A 26233-nucleotide genomic window follows, 5' to 3' on the forward strand; every position below is an offset into this window, starting at 1 on the left:
TTTTTTTTTTTTTTTTCCCCTGAGACAAGAGTGTCACTCTGTTGCCTAGGCTGGAGTGCAGTGGCATGATCTTGGCTCACTGGAAACTCCACCTCCCGAGTTTAAGTGATTCTCCTGCCTCAGCCTCCCCAGTAACTAGGATTGCAGGTGCCCACCACCACGCCCGGCTATTTTTGTATTTTTAGTAGAGACGGGGTTTCACCATGTTGGCCAGGCTGTTCTTGAACTCCTGACCTCAAGTGATCTGCCTGCCTCGGCCTCCGAAAGTGCTGGGATTACAGATGTGAACCACCGTGCCCGGCCCCTCAGTGAGTCTTGAAAGTAAGTGGAGGCCAACCAGGTAAAGAAGGAGGAAGTCGGCAGAAGGAGCAATGTAAGCAAAGGAATAAAATGATACGATGTGTGGGGGAACTGCAATTACTCATGAGGTTCAAAGGAAGAGTATGAGTTAAGGCGTGACGAGATTTAAGGCTGGGGAGAAAGATGTGGGGATGGCAAAGGACTTTGTTTGCCATGCAAAGGAGTTTTTATTCCCAAGGTTAGGCAGTACCACTAAAGCATTATATGTGGCAGGGACAGGATAAGATGCCACCTGTAAAACTCAGCACTGTGAAAACTGGATTGGAGGAAAATAAAATTAGAGGTGGGGAGACTGATTTGGAGAGATTAGAGTGATCTAGGCAGAAGCTAAGGGGGCTTCAACAAAGACAGTGGCAGTAATAATGGACAAGTAGATAGGGGTAGGACCCATAAAATCTGGAGGTTGACTAAGGATCTACACAGATGATGGTGCTACGTATTATGATGGAAAAAGGATAGGCTGCCCCCGCCCCCAGAAGCGGGGTTTGCTTGGGGAGGGGGAAAAGACAGAGTTGAGTCTGAGTTTTAGACATGTTGTGTGTGATGTACCTGTAGTAGATCCAAGGGGGGATGTCCGGTAGGCGGGTAACTTTGAGGTCTGGCCCTCTGGAAAGTGGCTGGGGCTAGAGATACACGTTTGAAAACTGTTTTAGCTTTCTATTGCTGCTGTGCTGAATTACCACAAACTCAGTGACATAAAGCAGCACAAATTTAGACTTAAAGTTCTGGAAGTCGTAAGTACAAAATGGGTCTGACCTGGGCTAAAATTAAGGTGTCGGAGCAGGCTGGCCCCTTCTGGAGGCTGTAGGGGAGAATCCTTTTCCAGATCCTGGAGGCTGCTCACATTCCTTGGCTCACGACTCTGCACAGCATCGCAGCACCTTTTCTCCCTCTGCATCCATCATCACGTTACTTTCTTCTAATTCTGACTCTTCCTGTCCTCTCATGAGAAGGACTCCTAGGATTACATTGGGTCCACTTGGATCAAGATAATCTCCCATTTCATGATCCTTAACTCGATCCCCTCTGCAAACTCCTTTTTGCCATACAAAGTAACATTCAGAGGTTCCAGGGATTAAGACATGACCATCTTTGAGGGGGTAGAGGAAGGGGGGTAGGGGCATTATTCAGCCTTACCACAGAAGTTATGAGCATTTAAGGAGCCACGAAAAAGGGTGAAATTATTGTGCACAAGTGGGAATCATGGGAATACTGTCAGAGAAGCCAAGGAAAGAACATTTCTTGGGTGGGGGAGAAATATACGGTGAAATGCTGCCAAGAAGTTAGCTAGGAACAGAACTGAAAACTGTCTACTACTTTAGCAGCTAGGCTGTCGTAAGCACAATGTCAGCGAAGTGGTGGGGGGTGGGGGGTGGGTAGAAGACAAACCGGAGTAAGGTAAGGAATAAATGGAAAAAGAAAAAGTGAGGATAGTAACTATAGGCACCTCTTTGAAAACAGATGCCTTTAAGCATAACAGAAAGAAGGAAAAAGAACAGTAGGTGAGAAAGGGCCACAAGCCACAGGGTAGGAGGGTTGAGGATGCTCAGAGGCTGAAGGAAAGGGCTAAGAAAGGATAAGGGTTTGAAGGTACAAGAGAAAGAGCTGTGAGTTCCCTGAAAAGCAGGATAGTAGTGGGAGGATGAATTCAGAGAAGGGGCAGAGAGAAGAGCCTGGGGTAAGAATGCCTCTGAGACCAAGAGGAAGGAGGTGAGGATGAAGGTGGCCTGTAGGTTAGGGAGGGAGAGGAGGCCAACGTGTTTCATGACTGATGCTTTCCTCTGGAAGGAGGCAGGTGAAAGATCAGTCCATGAAGAGGGACAGGGAAGAGGTAGGAAGCTTGAGAATAGTGAAGGTCTGAAATGGCTGTGGGATGAATGGGAAAGGCTGAGACTGGGAACATGTGCAAACAAAGTAGGAGAGTACCGACAATGCTAGTGTCATCAAATTGGTTCTTTCTGTCTGGGCGCGGTGGCTCATGCCTGTAATCCCAGTACTTTGGGAGGCCGAGGTGAGAGCATCACTTGAGCCCAGGAGTTGGAGATGAGGCAAGGCAACATAGTGAAACCCTGTCTCTACCAAAAAAAAAAAAAAAAATTAGCTGAGTTAGGTAGTGCCTGTAGTCCCAGCTACTCAGGAGGCTGAGGTGGGAGGATCGCTTGAACCCAGGAAGTAGAGGCCACAGTGAGCCATGATCACACCACTGCACTCCAGCCTGGGTAACAGAGTAGACCTTGTCTCAGAAACACCACAAGGCTGGGCATGGTGGCTCACACCTGTAATCCCAGCACTTTGGGAGACCAAGGCGGGCCGATCACCTGAGGTCAGAAGTTCGAGACCAGCCTAGCCAACATGGCAAAACCCCATCTTTACTAAAAATACAAAATTAGCCGGCATGGTGGTGTGTGCCTGTAATCCCAGCTACTTGGAAGGCTGAGGCAAGAGAATTGCTTGAACCTGGGAGGCAGAGGTTGCAGTGAGTCAGGATTGTGCCACTACACTCCAGCCTGGGCAACAGAGTGGGGCTCCATCTAATTAAAAAAAAAAAAAAAAAAAAAAAGCACCACAAAAGAAATTATTTTCAAGTGAAAACACAACAGAAACTAAATTTGCAAGGTCTAAGAAAGGAAGGGTGATCAGTTTAAAGCTATAGGTTCTACAATAGAATAACCTCAGTGTACGCTGAGCTAAGTATGATGAACAGGAACAGGAGAGCTGGCTATTTTTCCAGATCTTTAAACAATTCTGGGTCAGATATAAAGTTTGCTAAAATATCTTAAGTCTGCCATGGTTTGAGTCATATACCTATCAAATTTGCAGAAACATTTTAAATTTTATTTATTTATTTATTTATTTTTGTGAAACAGGTCTCACTCCACTGTGCAGGCTGGAGTGCAATGGCCCAATCCCAGCTCACGGCAACCTCCACCTCCCAAGTCCAAGCAATTCTTCCACCTCAGCCTCCTGAGCAGCCAGGACCACAGTCGTGCCCTGCCATGCTCGGCTAATTTTTGTATTTTGTAATTTTGTAGTAGAGATCGGTGTCTCACCATGCTGGCCAGGTTAGTTTTGAATTCCCGACCTCAAGTGATCCACCCACCCCAGCCTCCCAAAGTGCTGGGACCACAGGCGTGAGCCACTGAGTCTGGTCCAAATGTACAGAAACATTTTTAAAATGTGCAGTCCATTTCAGAGAGCCATTAGCATTTTCATTTTCATTACGTAGTTTTTATTTTAGACGAACATTATTATAAAAAAAAAGTTCACCTGGAATAAAATCCATTTAAAAAAACACAGCATCAGTATCAGTACACAGTTAATGAATTGGCTTACACAAGATTAACCACATGACAGGTCCACTTATCTGCAGGAGGTTTTCACATTAAGCCATTGGAGTAAAAATAAAATATGTTTAAACATGTACAGTAGGATAATTATATGGAAAAACTAGAGAGTTTCCATTAGGGGCATGATTTTCATCAAACAGTTTATGGTATTTTGCATGAAAGGAACTGCAGTTGTCAGCTGCAAACAAAATAAAACCCATCTGTAAGGTCATAAAATTGAACTATAATAACTAAATTCACATTTTAAAAAAAGGTAAGAAAGTGAAATAAGTTCTATTAGTTTCTTGGCACAAGAAATGCAATTGCATATGGCACACGCATTTCAAGAAATGAAGTAAAATCTGAAAATATCCCTAGAATAACTGTTTGCTAATTTTTATTTCTGTACATTTCATTTAATTTTTTTCAGAGTGAACATGATAGTCATTAATTTTATTAGTCTAAAAATATGACTGATTCTACTCTAAAGTCGTGCTAGAATTTGAAATTCTTTTAGCATATCCTGTCCGTCTGGGTCCCTCTGTATCAAGGGATTTCATTTTAGACATTCCTTTCCAACCACTCCTGTGCCCCTTTGGATGTAACAAGGAAAAAGGAATGTCTCTTCTGTTTAAAAAAAAAAAAAAATTCTAAGAAACCTGATTGCCAGAAATGAGTGCTTTAAATTTCTAAATGATAAGTAAACCATATAATGGGGAAATTGTGGTTTTAAAATCTTAAGCTTAGAAGCTCATCTTTAAAGACTGAAACTAAATTGTAAAAGAAGCTAAGTTCATGAAACTTGAAAAGAATGTCGCATTAAATGTATCACTTACTGATCACAGCAAAACTTCTATAAGCCTTTTAAATATAGACTCTCAGGCATTTCAGAACCTGTAAAATGAGTTGATTAATGCTTTACTTTAGAAACTTCGTGCAAAACGCAGCCTATATGCACAGCTAAATTTAGTAATGGAGGAACAGGGAGAAATTTACTTTTTTGTATGCTACTGGATATGACTGTATGCTCTATTCTAAATATTATTTCCTTACCATTCCCAATGATGCTTCAGTTCAAAACAATAACATAGTAGCTAAGATTTTGTAGATGCTAAAAGCTGCCACTGGTTTCTACGCAGTATGTAGATATACTAGTTAGCTAAATGAGGTTATAATTAAAAATAGTCCTTCAAGTCAAAGGAGTATAGTCTTCTTAAAGATTTATAAATAGAACCTGCAATAAAGTGTTCTATGTAAATATAAGAAACCTGCAGCACCCACTAACTGATTGCACAGTATTATTGTATCATAGTTCTGTCCAAGTAAATATAGCTAAAAAGTTCCCAGTGAAACATTTTACAATCAACTGATTTACCAATGCTACTTAGTTACAGCACACTTCACTGTCTGATAGGCTCAGACTCTATTTGAAAAGTCTAGTCCAATATTGTCAAAAATATTTACACGATGAATAATAGCAGGCAGCCACGGAAACACTAATAACTGTGCAAAACTCTTCATGTAACCTATATCCGTCAAGGACCGACAAAAATCGTCCACAAACTAGCATTTCTTCGTTCAGCAGGAACAGACAATATCTGTCATGAATTCATCTCAAATAGAAAAAATAATGCACTAGTTGTACATTTATTAAGCAAAGTGATATTTAGTTGGTGCATTTTATCATAGACAGAGTGAATTACCTAAGGTCATCGCCTCAGATGTTATAGTACAATTTAGCATAAGCATAAGAGTGTAAGAATACGCAAGAGACAATTTATTCTATATAACAGAGCATATACTCCAGTTATGCGGCTCTTCAAAGAGCAACTTTTAGACTCATCTAACTTCAACAGGCTCCTTTCAAGGAAGTTCATGGAGACTAGTTTTCCACATAAGACAAAAGAGAAAGAAGAAATAGAACCGAAGCAAAAGCATTCTGTAAAAAAAAAAAAAAAAGTAATAAAAGCTAAGCCACAGAATATGTCACAGTGTTTTGGTTTGCAGGACAACCCGCCTGATTTATAAACCAAAGCATTAAACCACCAAATGTCAGAGGTAAATTACTAAGGAATTACATTGCAGTTACATGGTGTCATAGCCCTTAGTCTTTTAGAGTACTTGATTACCATCCAGAAGCATTAACGCTTGGATTTTTTTCAGGAAATAGTCAATATAAGATGTTTCTAAAAAATTATTTTTTCCTTTTGAAAATGTATCTAATTTGAAGATAGTAGAATTACAATAAACTTTCAATCACGGAACTACTAATTATACCAGAACAGCAATGAATGACTTTTAAGCCTACAGGTAATTACAAAAAAAAATTACGGAGGCTGAAATTTGTCAACAATAAGTTTAGTATATCAAAAATAGCTTGGGCATATTTGCAGCTACTTAATTGTTCCTTTATTTTCAAGTAAGTACGAAAGATTGACTGGTTCAAGCATTCTAATGACATATCTTAATTTGAAGAGAATTCTCTGTGGTAACAAGCAATCCCTTTCCACTGCCATCTCCTGTTCTTAACTATCCAGCATGACAGTAGCCTTTGTGAAGCAAAACAGGCATACCAGGAAGAATAATTATTAACAGAATTCATTTCCCTCATCCCCTCTGTATTATCCCCCACTCTGTGTTATGACACTGAAGGCTAGAGTAACAGCAATGACATAGTGATCTGAATTTGGCACATAAGTTAACACTAAATACCTTGTGATGGTTTTATCTACACAAGTATACCAGTACCTGTGTTTGTTGAGAAAGGCAACTAAGCTTTTGGTTGGCTTTAGCCCAGATGACTAGACTAAGTTCTATAACAATGAACCAAAACAGATGGAACTGGGTTCTACACATTCAACAACAGCTGTTTGAAAACTGAAACCTTGGTCCTGTTTTCTCTAATGAAAAGGCAAGACTTTTCCTGGAGGCTACACTAGGTCTAAGTACTTTTATTTCTAAAAATACCTCCCAAATAAAACCAACCAAAAGTCATTATTTTCACCATTACCAAGAGCTAGCTCTATTAAATTTATATCAACAAGTTAATCTGTCTTTATATAGGTAAGCTTTCCACAAACTAAAATCTAAACCTAACTTTTGTAGACATGGATCATGGCAGGAATTTGGTATTACAAATAAAACAGCCAGCTAAGGAGTGAACCTAAGAAAAAATCTTATTACATATCCTTATTGACAGAATCACAGTTAGACGCTGGACTAAAACCCTAAATGGTATATCTCTCAGCCCACGTAAAATTTCAGCTCAAGAAGTTCACAAATAGAAACAGATAATAATTTTCATATGTGTTATTAGTTTTAGGTAACTGAGTGATTACAGTAAGTCAAACATGGAAAAGAATAGCAAATACAAACCCTAGGGAAAAATGAGATTATGGTGAGTTCCAAATGCAGTTTCTATAGACTAGGCAGAGGTAATCATTTTAAAAAGTGATTCATTCAGCTACCCAGACTCTGGCAAACAGGTCAGGAATGAACAAAGCTCTTAACAATCTGAAGAAATAAAGTGGCCTTTGATGACTAGATAGGCATTTCAGTAAAATTTTTTAATGACTTTAATGATTATTTAAGAAAAAGCCCTTAAATAAATGCTACCAAGGCAGTAATATTTGACCATATGAACCAGACCAAATACCCTTTTAGTATAGTAACCTCTGCCGTAAATGCTCTGCTTTTAACATTGCCACACGTACAATTTTGTCTAGAACTTCATGACACAAAAGTGTGCAAATAAGAGTCTAAGATTGTGCTGAAATAGGGAAAGGCTAACACTGATGTGCAAAGTAAAAAAGAAAGATAACAACTTCTGCAACAAGTAATAAAACAAGGAAAAAAACGAGTTAGGTCCTGCATGTGTCTCCACTTCATTGCTTCCATGTTTGAAAAAAGGAGCCTGTTCTTTTGCTAGGCCACGAGGCTGGAATCCACTTGGCATTCTGTGTTGAGAGGTCTAAGTTCAGTGGTGCTCTCAGCAGCAGCCGGGAGGTGTGATTCTGAGGCTGGGTGACCTGTGCTTTCAGAGAAGCAGGAAAGGGCCCTCTAGGTGTGCTGCAGTCTCTCAGAAAGAGTTCATCAAAGTAGTGAGCAACGAAAGAAACTGGTCTTCTTTGATCGGTTTTCTGTTATTTTCACTGGTCCACCTGCTCCTGCTGAATTGCTGTCATTCTAAAAAATAGACGATAAAGTTACCAAGGAAATAAAAGTTTCATGGTTTGACCTCAGTTACCTAAAAAATAAAAATAACTAACCACACCATGTGAAATGTGTATTCTAGTGAAATGTGTATTCTAGTGAAATGTGTATTCACTAGAGTATTTTATTAGAACGGGAACTAGTTAAGCACCAATGTTGTCTTTTTATTTGGAAATGGTGAATTAAAAAGAGGAAAATGCCCTTACAATAGCAGCTTTTATATCAATAATGTATTAGATAGGAAGCTTCTATTTCTAGTTCCCATGGAGTGCAAAGTTTCAAAGGTAATGATGGAAACAATGTTAAGATACTGGCATAGGCAATTCTGTTAGAGGTAAGAAGAGCTAGTAGTATAAGGTATGCAATTATACTCAGGACTCAGCATAAAACAAACTTTCAAGGTTGTCTTAATGATTTCAAATTTAAGCACACTTTAGCAACTTCAAAATCATAGCTACATAGATATAAATATCTGTCACATGAAAACTGAACTGGATAATTTTATGGCAAAAATCGAATTTGTGCCATTACTATTTTTATTATTCTGGTCAAAATTCAATTTCAAGATCACTTAAACAGCCAGATGAAAGATATGAAACAGCTGCAGTTCAGAAATAAGAATCCTAAACAAACAGAACTAAGAATCAGAGTTCAACCAAATGAGTATCTGAGTCAGGGGAAAAAATGAGTTTAATGTGAATATCTTATAATTAGACCTATCCTTTTCATCAAATGCCAAATAGAGAGCATAATGGAAATAAAAATTATAAGTGATACAAACCATTTTTCTGTTGAGTTTTGTCATTATATCTCGTGCAAGTGTAAAAAATGCCTATAGGTAAAACAAAACATTTTCATTAATATATATTCACTATATATATATATTCCCCCCACCTCAGAGATGGGGTCTTGCTATGTTGCCCTGGCTGGATTGGAACTCCTGGGCTCAAGCAATCCTCTCACCTTAGTCTCTCCTGAGTAGCTAGGACTGCAGGTGTGAGCCACGATGCCTGACTTATTTTAAAACAGAAATACAGAATTTTTCATTGTTTCACTAGAAATATACCACTTTAAAGTTTTAACATTAAGAAAGTAACAACTGTAATCATAGTATGCGCGTGCTCACTCTTTTGAGATTGTATCATAAACATTTTCTAATGTTATCAAACTATCATTCATTCATCAAATATTTTCTTTCTTTTTTTTTTTTTTGAGACGGAGTCTTGCTCTGTCGCCCAGGCTGGAGTGCAGTGGCGTGATCTCGGCTCACTGCAAGCTCCGCCTCCCGGGTTTACGCCATTCTCCTGCCTCAGCCTCCCGAGTAGCTGGGACTACAGGCGCCCGCCATCTCGCCCAGCTAATTTTTTGTATTTTTTAGTAGAGACGGGGTTTCACCGTGTTAGCCAGGATGGTCTCGATCTCCTAACCTCGTGATCCACCCATCTCGGCCTCCCAAAGTGCTGGGATTACAGGCTTGAGCCACCACGCCCGGCCCAAATATTTTCTTCATGTGACATAATAGCTGTCACAATAACACCCTTGTTGAATCACGAGTAACTTCTTCAGTACACCAAAAACAGGACAGAAGCTCTGTCTAAGCTACCCAACTTCCCTAGAGCAGGGCACAGTGCTGATCTAGGAGATGCTGAACATCTAGTTTAATGAGTGAATAATTATGTATTACCCTATAGCTCTAAAATATGTCTTCACAAAAAACTCTACTTTTTATTTCTGACCTTTTCTTTCAAATTGCTCTCACTGTTATAGCTGAATATGTATAATTTTCCGTGTCTTAACACTTCAAAATCCCAACAGTTGCTGGAGCTCTCGGCTAAATTCCCCACCGTGGAAGTCAGTTCAAATTGAAGCAGGGCAAATCTGATTAATCTTAGTGATAATTTATCCATAATGTCTCTTGATACAAACCAAGCATTTTTTAAACCCACCATCTCTTTTTCTATGAAGCCAAGAACTATTAAAGATTCTCCATTTGTCTCCATGCTAAACCCACTGTTAAATCAGCCTCTTTGTTCCCAACACTCCTGATCCCCAAAAACTGTTCATGACAAGGATTATTTCCAATCTAATCAAATAAAAACAATATGACAACTACTATTATTACTCATTGTCAGTGTCTCACTGTCAAACTTGTCACCTATGAGTCTAACCACACTGACTTAAAGCTCTGGCAAAGTTGTTACCATCTGTATGCCTGGCTAGAATCAGCAGCTCAGGCAACTCCCAGTTCAGGGAGCTCTATCCATACTGTTGCAAATTATAGGATTTCATTCCTTTTTATGGCTGAATAGTATTCCATTGCATATACATACCACATTTTTCTTTTTTTTTTTTTTTGAGACGGAGTCTCACTCTGTTGCCCAGGCTGGGTGCAGTGGCACAATCTCCGCTCACTGCAAGCTCCGCCTCCCGGGTTCACGCCATTCTCCTGCCTCAGCCTCCCAAGTAGCTTGGACTACAGGTGCCCACCACCACGCCCGGCTAATTTTTTGTATTTTTAGTAGAGATGGGGGTTTCACCGTGTTAGCCAGGATGGTCTCGATCTCCTGACCTCGTGATCTGCCCACCTCGGCCTCCCAAGGTGCTGGGATTAAAGGCGTGAGCCACTGCGCCTGGCCCATACCACATTTTCTTTATCCATTCATCCACTGATGGACACTTAGGTTGATATACTGATTTCTTTCTTTTGGGTAAATATCCAGTAGTGAGACTGCTGTATCATATGGCAGTTCTATTTTTAGTTTTTTGATTGTTCTCCATAGTGGCTGTACTAATTTACATTCCTACCCACAATATATGAGGGTTCCCCTTTCTTTTTTTTTTTGAGACAGAGTCTAGCTCTGTCACCCAGGCTGGAGTGCACTGGCCGGATCTCTGTTCACTGCAAGCTCCGCCTCCCGGGTTTATGCCATTCTCCTACTTCAGCCTCCCAAGTGGCTGGGACTACAGGCGCCCGCCACCTCGCCCGGCTAGTTTTATTTTATTTTTATTTTTTTTTAGTACAGACGGGGTTTCACCGTGTTCGCCAGGATGGTCTTGATCTCCTGACCTCGTGATCCGCCCGTCTCGGCCTCCCAAAGTGCTGGGATTACAGGCTTGAGCCACCGCGCCCGGCCAAGGGTTCCTCTTTCTCTACATCCTTTCCAGCATTTGTTATTGCCTATCTCTTTGATAAAAGCCATTTTACTTGGGGTGAGATGATAGCTCACTGTAGTTTTGATATGCATTGCCCTGATGATTAGTGATGTCGGCTTTTTTTCATATACCTGTTGGCCATTTGTTTGTCCTCTTTTGAGAAATGTCTATTCAGATCTTTTGCCCATTTTTAACTTGGATTATTTCTGATGGCGGGAAATCCTTTTGTAGCAAGCAGAGGGAAGCATTTTTCTGCTTATCTAAGCTTGTGTAAATAAATCCGTAGAGGCTTCCTGTTTCCTAACACCCATCGGCCAACCTAAACAAATAACTGTTACATTATTTAAAACAAAGAAAAAGTTCTGATCAGTGTCCACTGGCTAATAAAGTCATGTAGGTCTCGATTTTTAACCATCACGTTATTATGAACAATGAGTAACCTAGGAAATTAAATGTTTACGAGACTATCAGTATGATTAAAATAATTACATGTATTAACACATATCACATGTAAATTACAGTAAATTACATGTATTATTTTTATGATCAGTTGAAAAAAATGTTTTTTAAAAGAGAAAATATCAACAGTTCTCTTGGTGAAGAAACCTTTTTTTTTTTTTTTTTTTTTTAACACTTTAAGTTCTGGTATACATGTGCAGAATGTGCAGGTTTGTTACATAGGTATACACGTGCCATGGTGGTTTGCTGCACCCATCAACTGGTCATCTACGTTAGGTATTGAAGAAAACGTATTCTCTTAAGACTTTAGATGGTTTGGTTTTCCTTAATAGCTAATTTAATGAAAATTTATTAACGCTATTCCCTGATAAACACACTTTCTTATTTCTACTAAATGCCACTGTTACAATTTATTGTGCTTAATCTACCTCAAATGTGTACACTAAAGGAATGTGTCCTATAAACTAACAGCTTAATTCTCCCTTGAGAGAGTACAGCCTTGAAAGTGATTTAACTCTTCTGCTGCAGGCATACAGGATGACATGAATGAGCACAGGACACTGGTTAGTCTTCTAGTCAAGGATTTCCAGCTGCCCAAACAAAGGGCAAAACTGAACTTCCACATTCTATTCTGTGAATCTTAACTGTGCAATCTAATTAACCCACGTGGAGGCTACATGCTAGAAATTCAACAACCAGTGTCTGCATAAAAATCAGAAGCAGCTGGTTGTGGTGGCTCACGCCTATAATCCCAGCACTTTGGGAGGCCAAGGTGAGTGGATCACGAGGTCAAGAGATCAAGACCATCCTGGCCAACATGATGAAACCCCGTTTCTACTAAAAATACAAAAATTAGCTGGGTGTGGTGGTGCACACCTGTAGTACCAGCTACTTGGGAGGCTGACACAGGAGAATCGCTTGAACCTGGGAGGCAGAGGTTGCAGTAAGCTGAGATCATGCCACTGCATTCCAGCCTGGCAACAGAGCGAGACGCCATCTCCAAAAAAAAAAAAAAAAAAAAAAAAAAATCAGAAGCACAAAAGCCTACAAAGTGGAGTTGGGTCAACAAAAGGTATTCACTAGGTCAGAAAATACCAAAGCTTTGAGAGCTGCTTGAACACAGGCCCCTAAGCACCTGTGCTGCTCTGTAACAAGTCACCAAACGTTTCCTTCTTACCTCTTCTACATTTGCACTGGATTTTGCACTTGTCTCCAAGAATTTAATCCCATAGTCAATTGCTAGCTGAAAGGCAAACAGAAATATTTAAATTTAGCAAAAGATGCTTGAACGTATAATGCATTTATATTTCTTAGGTTTTTCAAAGTCTCAAAGGTAGGGTATCTATTTCAGAACTCCTGTGGTTCTCAAATTTCTTTGTTTTCTTCTACTGTATTCGGAATTTAATAATTTAACTCAATCATCATAAGAAAGATGGCACAACTTCCATTTAAAACATAATTTAAGGCCGGGCGTGGTGGCCCACGCACTTTGGGAGGCCGAGGCAGGCGGATCACGAGGTCAGGAGATCGAGATCCTCCTGGCTAACACGATGAAACCCCGTCTCCACTGAAAATATAAAAAATTAGACAGGCGTGGTGGCACGTGCCTGTAGTCCCAGCTACTCAGGAGGCTGAGGCAGGGGAATTGCTTGAACCCGGGAGGCGGAGGTTGGAGCAAGTCGAGATCACGTCACTGCACTCCAGCCCGGGTGATAGAGCAAGACTCTGTCTCAAAATAAATAAATAAATAAATAAAATAATAATAATAGTTTAAGTATCTCTTTTTTTCTTTTTTTGTACTTTTAGTTCTCTAATATAGGATAAATACCCACCCTCCTGAGGTAGGAGAACAGGGTCTGGAGGCAGGGAACCTAAAACCAATTCATACTGACTTCCTATAACTAAATCAAAAGAAAAACCCCAGCCTTCCACGCCCAAGTAACAAAAGTACAGGGGTTATTCCCTTTGCAACCTCCTCCCGTTTTCTGACTCACAGATTAAAAATGGAAAGTACCTCTGATTGGTCCCCTCCCACAACCAATCAGACGTCTGCGCAGGGCATAACTTTGTAACTTCATTTCATCCTCTGATTGGTCACCTTCTGCAACCAATCAGACTGGTCATGGGCCACTACTTCATTTATGTAGGATGTGAACCAAGTAACCCATGGGAAATTTCTAGAGGGTATTTAAACCTCAGAAAATTCTGTAACCAGTGCTCGAGCTGCTTGCTCAAGCCCACTCCCACTCTGTGGAGTATACTTTCATTTCGATAATTCTGTGCTTTTTTTGTCTTCATTCTTTCATTGTTTTCTTTGTGCGTTTTGTCCAATTCTTTGCTCAAAATGCCAAGAACCTGGATGACTTGCAGTCAAGATCCTCCACTGGTAAAACTACCATTAGCCTGGGATTCATTCACTCCTTTTATCTGCTCCCAAAGTATAATTCTCCAACTTTATTATACTGACTTTTAGGCCGGGCGCAGTGGCTGACGCCGGTAATCCCAGCACTTTGGGAGGTCGAGGCGGGCGGATCACCTGAGGTCAGGAGTTAGAGACCAGGCTGGCTAACATGGCGAAACCTGGTCTCTACTAAAAATACAAAAATTAGCCAGGTGTGGTGGTGGGCGTCTATAAACTCAGCTACTTGGGAGGCTGAGACAAGAGAATCGCTTGAACCAGGGAGCTGGAGGTTGTATTGGGCCCAGATCGTGCAATTGCATTCCAGCCTGGGTGACAAGAGTGAAACTCCGTCTCAAATAAAAAACAAAAAAACTATACTGACTTTTAATTACTTTTTTTTTTTTTTTTTTTGAGACAGAATCTCGCCCTGTTGCCCAGGCTGGAGTGCAGTGTGGCACTATCTCAGCTCACTGCAACATCTGCCTCCCGGGTTCAAGCGATTCTCCTGCCTCAGCCTCCTGAGTAGCTGGGATTACAGGTGCATGCCACCATGCCCAGCTAATTTTGTGTTTTAGTAGAGACAGGGTTTCACCATGTTGGTCAGGCTGGTTTTGAACTCCTGACCTCGTGATCTGCCCACCTCGGCCTCTCAAAGGGCTGGGATTACAGGTGTGAGCCATCGTGCCAGGCCTTAATTACTTTTAATACATGAGTCCAGAATTGAACAAAAATTTAAATACTAAAGCATTCAAGCTTTGATTTCTATTGAGACAAACTGTGAACTCTCATATATTCCTCCAAAAGTTCCTAGTTTATTTACAATGCTAAAATTAAGTAAATGTTTTTAGGGGAAAAAAGTCTGCAGCAAAAGTTCACAGTCAAATTGAAAAACAAAATGTGGCCAGGCATGGTGGCTCACACCTGTAATCCCAGCACTTTGGGAGGCCGAGGCAGGTGGAATGCTTGAGGCTAGGAGTTCAAGACCAGCCTGGCCAGCATGGCAAAACCCTGTTTCTACTAAAAATACAAAAACTAGCCGGGTGTGGTGGCACATGCCTATAATCCCAGCTTCTTGGAGGCTGAGGCACGAGAATTGCTTGAACCCAGGAGGCAGAGATTGCAGTGAACTGAGATTACACCATTGCACTCCAGCCTGGGAGACAGAGCAAGACTCTGTCTCAAAACAAAACAAAACAAACAAAAAAAGAAAAAAGAAAATGCAATTTGCATATATCATTTTTTTAAAGGCTAAAGCAAAATTCCAAGACTTAAAAAGTGAAGCTTCTAAGTCAATTTAGAATCTGCCACAGAAGTAAATATGTGCACAAAATATTCCTTTGCTTTACAGGACACAAAAGAGAGAAATGCCCATAAACAACGTATAAATGACATCCATAGCTTGATCAGTTACAAGGAATTTATCCATAAAACCTAAAGCTAATGTATAGTAAAATATTCTTAGGGAAAAAAATGAATTGGAAAATGATTCCTGTTGAAACTTCACCTACCCTGTAACTTTTTTTAAAAAAAGAATCAAGTAGTTTAACTTCAAAACTGGGCATTTTCACACAGATCTGGAAGAAACAGCCTGAATGCTAAGCTGCAGGAATCTGAGAAAGGACCAATTTGTATCTCCCAGAAAACATTAGCAAATTCTTTAGGAATGAGTCATGACCACACAGTATAGGGAGCTGGATCTCGAATACTAATTCACACCATTCAAGTATGGATTACATCTCTTTGTTGTTGATATCCAATTTAAAAGGATTAAAACACAAATTAAAAAAAAAAAAACTTAAATCAATAATTAAACAATATGAAGAAAAGAAATGCTTAATGTGAGTAGAATCCAACCTTTATTCATTCCATTCACATTTACCTTCTCTCCTCTTTCTTTTGACACTTGTCTTTTGTCATTCATATCACATTTGTTACCCAGGATCATTCTTTCAACATCGGAAGAGGCATGCTGCAGGGAGAAAATAGCATGCTATAAAAACAGCCTGAGAAAAACCCATTACTTAATAGACAAATCCAACTTGTCAGAAACACATGAATTTAATAAGACAAATAATCTTTCACTCACACAAGGCCTAATTCAGAGAAAAGTTTAAAGATGGGAGGAGGGGCAAAGCTACAGCACAAGAGCCCTCACAGAGCCTGTGTAAACCTTCTTCCCGAGGTTTGGAAAGAAGGTGGAACAAACACAAATAAAGCTTACGGTGATCTAATGACAAAATTTCCAAATATTTGGGTCAAAGAAGGACAAAAACTTGGTACTGAGTGAACCAGTGGAGAAGGTATTCTGGATTCTGAACTATTTAAAAAAGAAATTCATCTAAGTTAATAGAAACGTGTACAAAATTATATCAGTCAGATTTCTTTCTTAAGTGACAAAGACATTAAAAAGCTTAATACCAATTATCCTGGGATTAAAACAATCTTCAAATATCTAAGATGGAGAAAATGTCAGAAGGGCAAAAAGTTGCCAGGGTAAAGAGATACTGTTGCTAGCCAAACAGCATGGTGGGATAGAAGCTGGGAACCAGATGTTTTAATCCTGGCTCTTCTTTTTAAAGGCTGTATGAGCACAGGCAAATCATTTCCTTCTGGTCTGTTATTCATGTGTAAAATGTGATCTAGGATTAAATTATTTCCCATATCTGGCCCAAACTTAAAATCTTGTGACATTACTTCTCTGTTCCCCTATGCCCCAGTAGTCAGACTGGCAGCACCAGAGATTTATGGAGCTCTTCAGAGAGAGAGGGCCCAACCTGCCCATGCCCTGCTTCTAAGCAGCTCAGCTGCCTTGCAGAGACAGAGGAGCCTTTTACAAGCACCCAGCAGGACTCTTCTCCAATGTCACCATTCTCTTTCCGCACATACCTCTTCAATATTTCTGATCCAATTTTTAATATTGTCAAAGGATTTTTCATTTGTGATGTCATAGACCAGCATAATGCCCTGTAAGGGGGAAAAAGACCTTTATTTAGTACTTTGTATATTTAAAGTTATAGTATATAATGTCAATGTACTCCTACCCTCCAGAAACCTTTTGTTTGTCCATTTTTCCCCTTTACAAAAGGATTCATAATAAATTTGAAAAGTACAGAGAAACAAAAATCAATAAATACATTATTCCACTGGTCTCACCATGTAAATAAAAACCCTGTTAACCTTTAATGAATTGGTGATTGTGGTAAAGGTGATACACCCTTTCCACCTGGTCTAACACGAAAACAATCAGCACCAACTGGGGCTGAGTGTTCAGTCAAAACACAGATAACACTGGGAGTAAGAGTTCGTCACTTCCATTGTGCACTTGTTTTTTCCAAATAGAAACTATCTTGCTTTCTACTGTTCTACGAAGATTGAGACTACACTGATTTAAAATTATTTTTTATATATGTTGATCAAAAAAATAGGTTGTCACTATCTAAGTACATCACAGACACTTAAAATCCAATGCATTTGTTATACTGGTTTAATGAAAGGCATTCTCGTCATATTTTTAAAGACTCCATGTCTGGTATTTCTTTCTTTCTTTTTTTTTCTTTTGAGACAGTCTCCCTCTGTCGCCCAGGCTGGAGTGCAGTGGCACGATCTCCGCTAACTGCAAGCTCTGCCTCCCGGGTTCACGCCATTCTCCTGCCTCAGCCTCCCGAGTAGCTGGGACTACAGGTGCCTGCCACCTCGCCCAGCTGTTTTTGTATTTTTAGTAGAGATGGGGTTTCACCGTATTAGCCAGGATACTCTCAATCTCCTGACCTCGTGATCCGCCCACCTCAGTCTCCCAAAGTGCTGGGATTACAGGCGTGAGCCACTGCGCCCGGCCCACGTCTGGTATTTCTAAAAGGTTTACCTTCCAAATGTTTAAACTAACACCTGTATGCTATTGCAAAATCTATATCCCCAGACCACACTTCTGTACTAAATGCTAGAACTACTCACCTGTCCATCTACTACAGAAATATTCAGTGAGCACCTACTGTGTGCCTGATACTATAGTAGATGCTACTAGCAATGAACAAGATAGAAAAGGTCTCTTCCTCTTATAGATGGCTAGCAAAGACAACAGACAATGAACCAATATCTATACAACTAATCATAATTTTGACAATTGCTATGAAGATGCATGGGGAGCTCATATGCTAGGGATGTAATTGAATCTGGTTGAGGGGCTGGAGTGGGCAGGGGAGGCTTCCCTGAGGAAATGACATTAAACCCAAAGCCTGGGAACTTAGTAGACTTAAAATAGGCAAAGAACAAGGAGCTAGGGTGAAAAGGGGAAGCCCAGGTACCTGGCAAATAGCAGAAACATTGTAAATCTCTTGCTGATGTTGAAGCAGAGACCACTGGATTGAGTGAAAGTCAGCTTGGCAAGGCTGCACAGATCTAACGGGTGGAGGGCACAAGATGAGCTAGGCTGGGGTACTCGACAGACCACTTTCTGGACATTGGCCAATAGATATCCCCTGTGATCACAGCAAACTCAACAAAGTAAAACATGAGGTTGTCTTGTCTCCTCTGAATCTTCTGTTTGTCCCTGTATTACCATTTTGGTGAAAGTAATACAACCCAGTCAGCCAGTCCAAGCACACATGTGGGAGTTATCTTCTTTGCTATAGCCAATCAGTCACTAAGTCCTGGAGACCCAATGTCCTAAATATTCCAGAATCTTACCTATCACACACACAGCCTTATTCAGATTCTCACAAATTAGTCTTTACCTGGATTCCCGTCATCTTTAATTGATTTCCCTGATGAATTTCATTTTTCTTTCTTTCTTTCTTTTTTTTTTTTTAAGAGACGAGGTCTCACTATGTTGCCCAGGCTGGCCTCAAACTTCTGAACTCAAGCAGTCCTCCCACCTCCGCCTCCTGAGCTGCTGAGATTCTGGGCATGAGCCACCACATCCAGCTTCCCTGCTTTCATTCTTAGCCTCCTCTAATCCACTTTCCATAAGGGCACTACAGCTATCACGTCATTGATCAAAACTCTTTAGCACCTCTCCATTACACTCACATTTAAATTAAAATTCCTTAGTATGGTAGGGGGAAGTCCTTCTAGGTCTGGCTTCCAACTTTGTAAGTAAATATAAAATATAAATATGAATAAATATGTATCATATAAAACACACATATACACATAGACAAAGAATACAGGAAATCAAATGTTAACAGAATATATCTCTCAGAGTAGTGGGATTTTAGATGATTTCTTAGGATTTTCAAAGTTTCCTATAGTATATGTATCCTTTTTGCAACCAGAAAAACATACATTATTGTTTAAATGACAACTCCTCTATCCTCCCTTCCTCTAGCTTCAAATACAAATGCTTCACTTTGGTTACATGCTGTAAAGGTGATTTTACAATTGTCTCAATGTAAATAATTTTATTTATAAAGGTCAGTCCGGGCGTGGTGGCTCACACCTATAATCCCCAGCACTTTGGGAGGCCGAGGCAGGTGGATCACCTGAGGTCGGGAGTTCAAGACCAGTCTGGCCAACATGGTGAAACCCTGTCTCTATTAAAAATACAAAATTAGCTGAGCGTGGTGGTGCATGCCTGCAATCCCAGCTACTTGGGAGGCTGAGGCAGGAGAATCACTTGAACCTGGGAGGTGGAGGTTGCAGTGAGCCGAGATCGTGCCATTGCACACCAGCCTGGGCAACAAGAGTGAAACTCCGTCTCAAAAAAAAAAAGGTCAAAGTAGAGAACTATACATTTTAAAATCGTCAAAATGGTAAATGTTCTATTATGTATATTTTACCACAATAAAAACAAATCAAAGTGGATTCTGCATAATTCTTGATGCAATGTGTTTGGCTGCCTACAATATTAAAATTACCCAAATTACTGCCCTAGCCCTACCATCCTTTGGACTGTGTGAACAACCCAGATCATACATGCCATTTCATCATGAAGTTTCATTTCACTGGTTAGCACAGAAAGTGTGAACATGGTGTGGTGTTATGAGCACAAGCTCTAGAGTCTGAGGCTCCTAACTCAGACTCCAGCACATATTAACTGGGAGATCCTGGAGACATTATTTTATTCCTCTCAGTCTCTATGACCTCATTTACAGAATGAGGACAATACTTCTTCCACGCTAGATCATTTTGAGGATCTACTGAGATATGTGTAAACTACTTCACTTAGAGTCTGAGACATAGCTTAGACTCAATAAATGGCAGTTATTATTAATTTATATCTTTAGTTTCAATAGCAGAAATCATTCACCTATTTCTTATGTTTTTAAGCTAATAAGATATTATGAATCAGTTAGAAATACAAATTCAAGTGTATCAGTTAAAACTCTATGTATCTAGTATATATCTACAAGAAGAAGAGCTTCCTAAGAATTCAGAAGACGGTGTTGGTCTATGAGAAATGTTAATAATGTAATGATATGGTCCTGTTTTTCCCCAAAGCCCAAATGTCCATCAGGATCACTGCTATGCCTATGAATGCTGCTGATGTGTTCGAAATGACATGGTGACAGACTCTAGTATAGTGCTTGTCAACATGCCACATACCTGAATCAACCAAACTAAACCTGCCATAACCACTACTTGCTGAAAATGGCGGGCCCCGCAACCCACTGGAACAGATGACTTGAGAGATCCAAGACTCAGGCACAGCAGGATTTCCTGAAGATTTATCTAAGATGGTTTCTAGGTCTAAAATTTCCCACTGATTCACCCCTTTAGCAAGCATTTATTGAGCCTCTACTATGTGTCAGACACTGGCATTGTCTACAGGAGAACAAAGACAGAAATCTCTACCTTCAAAATATGGAAGATAATACTATTTAGAATAGCAACAATTTCTAATTAGCTGAAGTAATGTGAGGAAAGACTAGGCAGTAAATAAATTAAAAGATAATCCTGAAATCTAAATGTATTATTTAATATATTTCCATGCCCTCTTTCTTCATACAATGAACTACAGCCAGACATTCAAGCAAAACATTTACTCTCACATTCTAAGTGCCCCTGCCCACCCTCCAGTGAAAATGAGCATGCAAATGGTGTCAGCACATCATTCCTAGCATGCAAAGAACTACTCAACAGAAAGGCATGTGTGTCTAAGATGCCTCTAATCAGAATTACCTGTAAACTATTCCAAATCATCCCTGTTATGATGTTCTTTTTATCCCTAAAATTCCTTCCTGGGGGAAACAAACAAACAACAAACAAATGTCTTCCTGGCGCATATCATAAGCCCCTTCCTTTTGATTCCAGTCTAAGCAAAATAGAGGGTGGCTGGCAGCTATTTTTATTCAAATGATGACCCTTTACAATCTTAAAAGTATTATAGGGTGGAGTGTGTGGAACAAATACACATAAAATGGTTAGTGGTACACTTCAGCTTTAAAAAGGAATCCCTACTCTTCTTGTGGGGATGAGTTATGATGCTACTCCAACACTGGAGAGTGAGTGGTGGTGGAGGAGGAAGGGCAGCATGTCAGTGAGGGGATCTGTGGGTTCAGACCACATCTTCCTGGAGGCGTGGGGACAGCTATCACCCCTTCAGCTCTGTCACCCTAGCACCACTCCCAGGAATACAAGAATCTTTTAAGCAATGAGTTGGGAATGATGGCAGCTGGTACCCTACAATCTACCAGTTGGAGTTCACGACCTCAGTTGTTCAACCTTCAAAGACTCTCTGAGCATACTGGATTTCATCATAATTCAAGACTCCAACTTGTGCTTGGCTTAGGCCTAAACACCAGAGATAAAGCCGTGGTCTGAACCTGACATTCTAGGCATGGTTAAGCACAGCTCGTGGAAGTAAGGCGGATTCCAAGCTGCCTTACTCACCACTGTACTCCTAGCATCACAATGCCCAGAGCCAAAAAGCAATAAAAGTGCACTGAATAGATGAAACATCTTAGGATAGAACATAACAAGTGACAAAGTTATGACAGCAAGGAAAATGCCTGGATTCAGCAAAGAACTTGGTAGTCAAGATTCACCAGATTCTTTCCAGCCAGCTGGCAGAATGGTGGTCAGGGGGATGACAGAGACATGAGCCACAGCAGTGGATGTTGTGGAGGTGGTGAGGTAAGAGTTAATAATGGTGGCAGGGCTAAATGACAAGAGAGTATAAGAAAGGAACACTTAGTCATAGGGCTTGTGGTTTGCTAAGACTGCCATAAGGTATTAATACAAGGGAAAATAATGAAAATATAGAATCACATCAGAATGTGTGGAGGAGTTCTAGAACATCTATAAGTTAATCACCTGATGATGATGATGAAGACCACTGGCAAAGTATACAGTTGCTAAACACGACCAAAAAACCCTTTAAATGTCTTGTTTCCCCATCAAAATTGTATTTTCTCCATTGTACTAGACTCCAGTCTGAATCCTATAATCTTGGCAAACAAACATTCATGCTTTACTTCTACCTGAAGAGTTACAAAACCCTACAACACACTCACCATGGCTCCTCTGTAGTAAGCTGTCGTGATTGTTCGGAATCTTTCCTGACCCGCTGTGTCCCTAAAATATGAAACAAAGGAGAGTGGTTTTTAAAGTCATCACCAGCATCACTGAGGAGAAACCCTGTTGTAGGAGATGTAATTCCGGTCTGCTCAGGGTGCAGTGGTCACAGGGGAAAGGAGAATGAGACACAAAGGGAGCCCTCTGCACATCTGCAAGCTGGAGGCGGTGGTGGCCACAGGAGCCTGTCAAGAGCTCACAATGACCTGGGTGAAAAACCCAGACCTTGATAAAAACAGCAACAGGAAAATATACAGAAAAATCCTCCTAGGAACTGGCGTGTTATATTAGTCGAACACACGTGGGAGGGAATAGAGAATAATTCTAAATTCTTGGACTCCCGGAGGTAGTTATAATCCTTTTTGTAAGTGCTTAATGATTAAAGCACTTTGCTTTCTTGCCTGAATGTCTGATTTCTGTATAAAGCAAGCAGTTGAGCTGGACTTATTACTGTGTACATTCTGCTCAGCAGAGCACAATAAAATAGATCTCCTCAAGAACTCGTTCAGCTATGGAGCCCAAGATTTCATGGGGACCTGGAGTTCAACACATAAATTTTGACAATGTTTTCAAAGACTTCTAAACATAAACAACATGTCAAAACTATATAAACTTTTATATATTTTTGCTTTTTAGCTGATGGCATACCATTAAAATGCATTCTGAAAAATACAAGAGTTTCTGATTTCATTTATAGAAGCAATCCTATAAAGGAAGTTAAATTTCCTCGAAACTTGAGAAAATCAATATTCTCAAATTTTCCACTTCCAGCCAGAGCTAATTCATTCCCTGTGCTACTAAGACAATTTAATTGCAGGACAGAAAGCAGCATTTGTGGAAACATACTAGAAATCTAGTATATATCAAATCCTAATAAAAGATAAAGGCCCAAGGGAATATCGTAAGTTAAAAAGCAATAAATACCTCAACATAGACATATACCTTACAAAATACTTTCACACTGCACTCACATGATGTCTACCATAGCCCAGTAGGGTGGGCTACTGGGTGGGGATGTTACCAGTATCCAAGTTCTGCAGATGAGGAAACAGGCTCAGAGGAACTATGGCCCCAGCTCTGCCACTAAACAGCTCATACTATTTATTTATTTGTTTGTTTGTTTTTGAGACGGAGTCTCGCTCTATTGCCCAGGCTGGAGTGCAGTGGCACGATCTTGGCTCACTGCAACCTCTGCCTCCCGGGTTCAAGCAATTCTCCTGCCACAGTCTCCCGAGTAGCTGGGACTACAGGCGCGTGCCACCACGCCCAGCTAATTTTTGTATTTTTAGTAGAGACAGGGTTTCACCATATTGGCCAGCATGGTCTCCAACTCCTGACCTTGTGATCTACCCGCCTCAGTCTCCCAAGGTGCTGGGATTACAGGTGTGAGCCACCGCGCCCGGCCCAGCTCATACTCTTGAAGGAGACAAGCATCTTAGGTCTCAGCTGTTCAGCTCTGGGCCAGGCCTCACAAAAAAGCCATCTTATCTTGTCATTCTTTTTGATCAGCATTAGATACATGGGGCACTTGTTTGATGCACAGCTAACGATTCACGGGGAAATGGAAGCCAAGCACTTTTGGGTAGACTAACAATATTTTCTTGATTTGAACACACTGCTGACCTAGAACCCGCTTTGCAGTGAGGATGGAAGAAAAACACTACCACTTTAAATGTAAGTTGTGAGGACTGAATGGAGACAATTTTGTTGCTGAGAGTAATGAGAGATAGTGCCATGATGTTGTGGCTACTCTCTATTAAGTTATAATTAGCTGATCACACACAGGCTCCCAGAAACACTTTGAATAGGACTACAGAGCACAGAGTGAGAAATTCTCTGAGAAACCCAAGGAGGGGATCATGAGAAAAGATGTAATTTTTTAAATCTGTAAAATATTTGGCATCTTGTTCAATACTAATGGATAGAAAGGGCAACCTATAGTAACCTTCATACATTTTCCAATGAAGTACACTGGAAACCACTAGGAAGCGAATCACTACGTTCCAGGGCAGTTGAGTAGTTGTCCCAGCTTCATCACATATGCCCTCAGGTGGACCTAACCATTCTCAGTCCCTGTTTCCTTCTCTATAAAAGAAGGGCTAGGGGATATTCTTCTTCTATCCCAGTTCTGAGATTCAAAAAAGAAATAGAGCCTAAGGCAAAAGCTAATACGTATAACTTTACTCTTTAGCCCTGCCTCATTCTTAGTGCTGTTCTGAATTCTACGTTTTGTCTACTGTTGTCATCATTACACATTAGATCTGCAAACATCACCAAAAACCTCCCCAAAGCTCCAAATCTATATGGCTCCATGCAAGGCACTGAACTGAAAGAAATTAAACCAGCTTCTAGGAGGTTAAAAAAAAAAATCTAAGAAGAGCTTCTGATTTCATGTCAAAAATATTCAACCTAGCAATCTGGAGGAACCATATTTATTCATTGTAGTTGGACAGACTCTTCAGGAGTTTATGAACCAGAGTTGGGTAATCATAAGATCTTTGCCTTGTATATTGCAACATTAGAATTGGGAAACATCCTAAGGACTGATAGTTTGTATTCCTCCAACATTTATATGTTGAAGCCTAATCTTCAATGTGATGGTATTTAGATAGGGGGACTTTGGGAGATAATTAGGTCATGAGGGTGGAGCCCTTGTGAAAGGGATTAGTGCTCTTCTAAGAGACACCAGAGAGATGATCTCTCTCTGGGCCATGTGAGGATACAAGTGAGATAGCTGTCTACAAATCAGGAAGCAAGCCTTCACTAGACGCTGGATCTGCTGGCACCCTGATCTTAGATTTCCCAGCCTCCAGAACTGTGAGGAATAAATGTTTATTGTTTAAGACACCCAGTCTATGGTATTTTTGTTATAGTAGCTGTGATAATGTGATACAGTAAGAAACACATACAATAAGAAACATATTTGGTCTCTGCTCCTGATTCTTGGCACACAGATAGTAAAATTCTTAGACTCTCTAACAAAGGGTTTAAGTTCTTTCTGTGTGCTAATGAAATAACTGGTGGCTGGGGCTCCTGTCCAGCCCCAGGATAGGAAGCTGGTTGCCAGGAGAACTAACCAAGTGATAAGTGGGCTGGAACTTTCAGTCCTACCACCCAACCTCTGGAGAAGGGAAAGGGGCTAAAGGTCGACTTAATCACCAATGGCCCATGATGTAATCAATCATGGCTACATAAGGAAGCTTCCATAAAAATCCAAAAGGACCGGGTTTGGAGAGCTTCAGGATAGTGAGACACATGGAGGTGCTGGATGTGCTTGGAAGGTAGATGCCCCCTCCCACAAGGAAGGAAGTGTGGAAGTTCCTCACCCCTTCCCACAGGCCTTGCCCTGTGCATCTCTTCCATCTGGCTGTTCATCTCTATTCCTTGCAATAATAAATGGGTAAACACAAATAAAGTGTTTCCCTGAGTTCTGTGAGCTGCTCTAGTAAATTAAAGGAATCAGAGGGGTCATCAGAATCCCAATTTATAGCTAGTCAGTCAGAAGTAGAGGTGACAACCTACTACAGCTGAGGATCCCTAATCTGAAAATCCAAAATCTAAAATGCTCCCAAATCCAAAACTTTTTGAGTGATGACATGATGCCACAGTGGAATATTCCACACCTGAGCTCATGTGATGAGTCACATTCAAAATGTAGGCATACAACACAGTTTAATTAAAAAATTTCATTGGCCAGGCGCGGTGGCTCACACCTGTAATCCCAGCACTTTGGGAGGCCAAGGCGAGCGGATTACCTGAGGTCAGGAGTTCAAGACCAGCTGGCTACCATGCAGAAACCCCGTTTCTACTA

At 40.5% G+C, this 26233-nt stretch overlaps 1 protein-coding gene across 1 annotated transcript in view; it reads right to left on the bottom strand.

Moving 5' to 3' along the window:
- Nucleotides 1–7243: 7243 nt before the first annotated feature.
- Nucleotides 7244–26233, bottom strand: part of RAB8B (RAB8B, member RAS oncogene family) — an 81573-nt gene continuing 62583 nt past the window's right edge. Inside the window, exons 3-8 of the mRNA XM_017869050.1 lie at nt 22362–22422; nt 16798–16875; nt 15791–15880; nt 12688–12753; nt 8680–8730; nt 7244–7871 (exon numbers count right to left, since the gene is read on the bottom strand). Coding sequence (XP_017724539.1) covers nt 7779–7871; nt 8680–8730; nt 12688–12753; nt 15791–15880; nt 16798–16875; nt 22362–22422 — 439 coding nt within the window. The 3' untranslated portion in view covers nt 7244–7778. The remainder of the gene's footprint in view (nt 7872–8679; nt 8731–12687; nt 12754–15790; nt 15881–16797; nt 16876–22361; nt 22423–26233) is intronic.

Source organism: Rhinopithecus bieti, unplaced genomic scaffold (assembly GCF_001698545.2).
Source record: "Rhinopithecus bieti isolate Rb0 unplaced genomic scaffold, ASM169854v2 scaffold_4908, whole genome shotgun sequence".
Classification (NCBI taxonomy): domain Eukaryota; kingdom Metazoa; phylum Chordata; class Mammalia; order Primates; family Cercopithecidae; genus Rhinopithecus; species Rhinopithecus bieti.